At 40.7% G+C, this 6,136-nt stretch overlaps 1 protein-coding gene across 1 annotated transcript in view; it reads left to right on the top strand.

Moving 5' to 3' along the window:
* The window catches only part of LOC140924714 (PHD finger protein 10-like), a 28,496-nt gene extending 22,920 nt beyond the window's left edge, over positions 1-5,576 (top strand). Inside the window, exons 12-16 of the mRNA XM_073374726.1 lie at positions 621-696; positions 1,236-1,324; positions 2,770-2,834; positions 3,872-3,981; positions 4,677-5,576. Of these exons, the coding sequence (XP_073230827.1) occupies positions 621-696; positions 1,236-1,324; positions 2,770-2,834; positions 3,872-3,981; positions 4,677-4,813 (477 nt within the window). The 3' untranslated portion in view covers positions 4,814-5,576. The remainder of the gene's footprint in view (positions 1-620; positions 697-1,235; positions 1,325-2,769; positions 2,835-3,871; positions 3,982-4,676) is intronic.
* Positions 5,577-6,136: the final 560 nt, after the last annotated feature.

Genomic DNA, 6,136 nt, shown 5'->3' with positions numbered 1-6,136 from the left:
GGGTACTTTCTTATAAGAGGCTAATGGTAATGTGCTGTAGGATGGGATCGTATTTTTACGACTGGATTGACTATAATGGGGTCGCATTTTCAATAGAGTTACTAGAATGGGGTCGCACATTTTCGGATTTTTGGGCTATGAAAGGTCTTCATATTTACGGTTAGCAAACGTAGCAGGATGTTTGTACTGTAGGTGAAAAGGAAAGTGTTCTTCATTCAATTAAAAAAAATGGGTCAATTAATTTTAGGATGACCTATTTAAGGATTTATATTAAAGGTAGATACATAAATAGAAAGTGATTAAGTTGGGATCGCGAAAATTACACATTTGCCCAAAAGTGACTAAGATGGGGTCTATAATTGGCCACAGAATAGACTATAATGGGGTAGAGGCTCTGAGAGGCCAGGGGCACATACCCAGCAAAAATTAACCCGAGTACCGCTCCCCCCCTCCCCCCGGGTTCTATTCTGGGTTGTGAATTTCTTGCTTTTTAATGTAAAAACTTTCAACAACAGTTCAAAAATGTTCTGAAGTCTGTTAAAAGTGGCGACGGTTGTTTACGAAGGGAAATTTGCGCCGGGCGACAGAGTTAATGCGACCGTTATTGTGATTGTTGATAGGACAAGATGTTGTTTTGTGATGAGTGCGACCGGGGATATCACAGTTTCTGTGTTGGACTCAAGCAGATTCCTGTGGGTGAGTAAATATACACATTACACATTAATCATGTCACCAGCGCTGACTAGAGCAAAGGAAATAAATTGTTTTGAATCTTTTTTCATTTATCACGACGTAGAATGCTCTCGACTTTGCTGGTCAAAGAAGAATGCAGGACGTTGTCATATAGGCTCGATTAACAGCCGCTGTTCGGGAAATGAGCCCGCGCTCGGCGGCTGAAATCGGGCCTAGTTGTCACGTAAATCATACAGAACTGTTAAGTTGCCGAGGTCGCTGTAGCTCTAAGACTGTGCTCTTAAAAAAATGGTAAGAAGTCTAGAAGCTAGGATCCTCGGGAAACCATAATACCAGCATAATAACAAACGTTTTGTCAAAACGGAGATTTTCCTTTCAAAAGTAAGTCGCCAGAGCCTACTGAGTTCTGCGAGAGCAGAACGCTCTATAGTTTAGGCACGGGATTGAATCTTGTCAACTGTTCAAACTTATTGTTTGCCCCATGCTTGAAAAGAGGAGCATTTCGTTTTTACCGACCTTAGATCCTTTTTCTTGTTGACCAGGTCGTTGGACGTGTGACATGTGCGGAATGTGTGCATCGTGTTTAAGGCGGTCACCAGGCGAGGGATCAGCATCCAGATGGAAACACGAGGTTTGTGCGACAAAAATAAGGCCGAAGGGAATTTTTATCCATGGTTTCTTGGGTATCATCAAAGATTGAACAGCTTAAAGGGGCTGTGAATGGTTATTTTGTGTTCCGAACAATTTGGTGGCAGTTCTTCCTGTTTGAATGTTGATAAATTTGCTGACACAGCTCCTTTAACTCCTCGGAAAGTCGGTGCATCTTGTTCTCATCTAGCCTGCGAGCAAGCTCTCCTGTTTAAGCGAGCCTCGCGAGAACGCGCGTTCTCGCGAGACTCGCTTCGCTCGACCAAATAGGAGAGCTTGCTCGCAGGCTAGTTCTCATCTCAGCTATATATAGTCAAAGTCTCGTTAACTACATTCCCGTCTTTTTTTGTCTTTGGGGAGCTTAAGCAACGACGACGGCGACGGTAACGATAACGGCAAAAAAGTAATGGGTTTAGATAGCGAAACAACAACTTTGCACGTGCATCACGCTTTTTTGTACATTTCTTTGCCGTCGTTGCATGACTACAACGTGAAAGTGACTAATTTTCACGTTTTGTTAACGACGGGAACACAAGACTACAACCTTCTTTTTCTTTTCCTCAACCTTGATACAGTCCTTTAGAATTCAACTTCAAAAAAGTTTGCCAACATTTGACGAGTTAAACGGGATAGAATAACTGCGATTAAGTTTGAAGCAGCGCGAATTCACTTTTTAAGTGACGTTTTCGTGGCCGTCGCCGTCAATGTTACTTAAGCTCCCTTTAATCGAACACAGCGTGACTGGGCTATTTGTGCGCAGGACTTGCGTTCTACACTTGCTCTCGGTAATCCCAAGTTCAACTACTCCTACCAGCTTGTAAAGCAGAGCCAACAAGTTGGCCTTCTCCCAGTTGGCATTCCTACTTGTTAATGTCTATGTCAATTATTTGTTTCTGTCCTTATCACAGGGTCCAGAGGAGTTTCGTGTGAATAAATGAATTACTTATTTAAAGTCTCACCTTGAAAAATGTCTATACCTGTCGCTGAGCATGATTAATTAGCCCAATGGGATCTTTATAAATCTACTGTAAACGATTTCTTCGCTTCTTATTTGACCCAGATCAAATTGAAAATCAATAACCGCAAGCCATATCCTCGCTGGCGCACGGCACGTCGCCCGAAGGGCGACCGAGGCACGAAGTGCCGAGTATTTTGTACTGTAAGCCGATCTTGCGATCTTGCGAGCCCTCAGTCTCTTGGTTTGCGGTCTATAGAATGTGTAACGAAACTGTAACGCGATCAAAATAACCCATTTTTTCAGAGGTTTTCGACGGGTTTTGATGTTCTGACGACAAACACATCTCCTTTGGACCCTGCGTCCTTATTTATGGGCCAAAACGTAAACTACATGTACTGGGTTATAACTAATTTATTGTGTTATCCAAATAAAGTCGTTAATTAGTTTCACGCCTCTCTTTTCACTCGAAGTACACAAAACCGCGTGACGGAGCAGAAGCACAGTTTTTACAAACCCTTTGCAGTGCTTGTTCAAGGTACTCTTCTATTTCTATTTGTCTTTCTAATTATTAAAACTTACCTTTCTTTTCTCCCAATACGCTACCATTATTTGTGTCGTCACACAACTTTCGCCCTCGAAAAATTATTTTCATGTTCTCTGATAACCAAAACAACAACCTTGTCACCAGATTCTTTCTTCAGGGCACCGACGAGAGGAAGAGAAACACTGGAAACGAAGTTGCCAAAGTGGCTGCGCAAGAGACTGGACCTTTCGTTGTTATACAGTTTATTTCATTGTGGACCGAATTTGGCATTATTAACTGAATTGAAATGAGATTTAGCCACCTTTGAGAGACTGAAAAACGGGGCCATCATTCTAAACGATAAGCTGAGACTCAAAACGCCATCTCTTAAGTCCTAATACAGCAGCCAGTTCGCTAAGTAAATCATTCAGTCAAATTCATTCATATTACTGAAAAGAAAAATAACATATCAATCCTTATGTCCGGAAAAATGATGACAATTCTAGAAACCGACCTCGATATTTAAGCTGATTCTGTTTGCTTCTGTGTCACTCACGTCGTGATTTGCCGATAGCTATCTGACTGAATGTGGGAAAGCAGGCGCGGAAAGCAAAGCAGGTTGCATTAACAACACAAAAATGTAAATTTCGGCGGGATGCATTGTTTGTAAACTTGGCAGATAGAATTGCAGAGCCTGTGAGGATTCGAGGCGGATAATAGCGAGTTTAAGCTAATACGTGGAAGTGGATTTCTTGCATTCTTGGTCAATGTTTTTCCCCAAATGTTCGGGCCAATCGTCTCTATAAGGGTAAAGACACTCAGCAAGACACGTTTGGTAGCGTCAAGGCATATCAAAAGGGAAAAGGTCTCACTTCCGGTTGACTTACTTCCGGTCGTGGCTCAGAAACGCCTTTACCTAAACTTTCTGTGGTTCTGGACCAATATCCTGACTTCTTTAATATTCCCCCATGCAACTGACCCGCCAAAGTTTTTTACCTTCTGATTGTGACATTCGGTGTTTTTCTAATGCTTGACGTTGTCTCCAACAGGTTGTTCAGATCAGGGAACTTTTGCCCCGTTTGCTTAAAAGTTTATCGAAATGACGAATCGGACTTGCCCATGGTTTGTTGTGACATGTGTGACCGCTGGGTACACACGGGTAAGGGCATTTTAACTCTTCAAACTTTTTTGTTACTGCGTTATACTCTTAGATTCACCGAATGAAAAATTCACAAAAATATTCAAATTTCTCTTTGTTATATCCTAAGAAGTAAATAGTATTATACAAGAAATGAAAATTTAAGTCCCCCCTTTTGAACATACATGTAAACATGTACGATGCCCCCTCACTGAACATGTGCAAAATGTTTTGAAAACAACTGTATTTAATGATTATCTGCAGATTGTACAATCTCAAAAATTCGGTGGGACTAAGATAATGGCTGCCTTGAAGAATGATTTGAATATCCTTCACTGAGTTTTTCAGTAATATTCTATCATGAAATAAAACGAATAACCCATAGCTGCCTCTATATTTTCACTATTCCTCCCTTTTCTAACCTCCACCTCTCTTTGGCAGGAAAAATAAGCTCCCAATACTAGGGTATTTGAAAGTACTTTTAGTCAGAAAAGCTGTCACTTAGACTTTTGGTTGTGCTAAATTACAGAAATGAATATCTTTATCTATATTTACACAAAACAACTATTTCAAAGTAGATAAGAATTCTCAGGGGTGGGTAATAGACCGCCAAGCCGGCAAAGTATTGGAAATCTCCGGGGCATATCCCTTGAGGAACGGTTACTTATCGAACTTAATTATACCAGATTTGCTTACGAAGTGTTCTTTGCTTGCAGATTGCGATGGTATCAATGAAAAGGAGTATGCTCAACTAGCCAAGACTAAAAGCAAGTACAGCTGCGTATTGTGTCGAGGAGAGAGAGAAGAAAGGATGGACTCCTTTCACAGGAAAAACAGAAACAAGAACAGCTGAAATAACTAGATTTTTAGCCTTTATTTATAACTGATGTACAATTGTCTCTCTGGTGCGAAAAATGTCAGACCCTCTTGATTACCAGTACCTATAGTAAAGAGTTCTGAGCTAGACTGTCCCACATCGGTAGTTCTTCGGGGCTTGAAAAATCATGAATTCCCTCTTGTGCCCTGGACGGACGAGTAGCGCTCTTGTTTTTCTTACCCTGGACCATCACAGGGCGCGGGGGAGTTAACTGTGACCTTGATTGTTGATTGTCGTTAAATTTTACAGTTGATACCCTGATACCGAGCATCGCCTTTGTTTTTATACTGTTGAATCGAGCAAACCGTTTTTCGGTCTTGTAAAACTGGTAAAATGTTATTCAATGCACTGGAAAACCGCTGAAGATAATGACTGTAGACGAAATACGTCGAACTTCGGGCCAGGTTCGTTCCCACCACTGGATAATATTTTACCAGGTTTGTAACACGATCGAAAGACAGTTTGATCGGTCAAGTTCATATTCGATTCTACAGTAAACAAAGGTGAATTGCGCTATCTACTGTGAAATTTAACTGCAATCAAGGTCCCGGACGAACGGGAGTTTTTCGACCCTTGGCGCCACTTCTCCGTTCGGCCACGGTTAACTACGGGTTTTCGAAAAGCGGGGCAGCTTGGCTTTTCATTCGCTTGTTTGAAGCACTTACCTAGTTAAGTCTGTTTATAAACTTGTTTGTTGGCAATAAACCGCCTTTTTTGAACTAACAAAGAAAGTTAGTCTTTCAACTGGAAATACTTCATTTTAATTAGTAGTGTTCCATAGGACGTCAGAAACACGTGGAGCGATTCATCAGATATGCAAACACTAAGAAGTAATACATCAAAGACGAGGAGTCTTTTATCTGATATCCAAACACCGAGAACTAATGTATGAAACACTAGGAGTTTTTCATCCGATATCCAACACTGAGAAGTCAGAATATATTAAACACAAAAAGGGGCGTCAAAACACTTAGTAGTAATAAACCAAACACGAGAAAGAGTGTTTCGACAGGTATCTAAACACTGAAAAGTGATAAAATTATCAAATACGAGAATTGTTTTATCTGATATCGAAACACCGAGGGAATATATATCAAAAACGAAATAACTGGATATTTGGAAAAACTGACTACAGCCTTTTTATTACACAGATTATTCATGAGCAAAATATGAGCGAAATCGAAGTTCGGATTTTTGCCGACTATGGGTCGTAATTTGAAGAAAGTTGCTATGAAAGCGTTATTGGTTTCGAATTATTAAAAGGGCGTAGATTTGCAGCAAGAAATAACTTGAATTAAA

This window comes from Porites lutea, chromosome 14 (genome assembly GCF_958299795.1).
Source record: "Porites lutea chromosome 14, jaPorLute2.1, whole genome shotgun sequence".
Lineage (NCBI taxonomy): Eukaryota > Metazoa > Cnidaria > Anthozoa > Scleractinia > Poritidae > Porites > Porites lutea.
The sequence above is the reverse complement of the archived record's forward strand: the minus strand, read 5'-3'. Positions and strand labels throughout refer to the sequence as shown.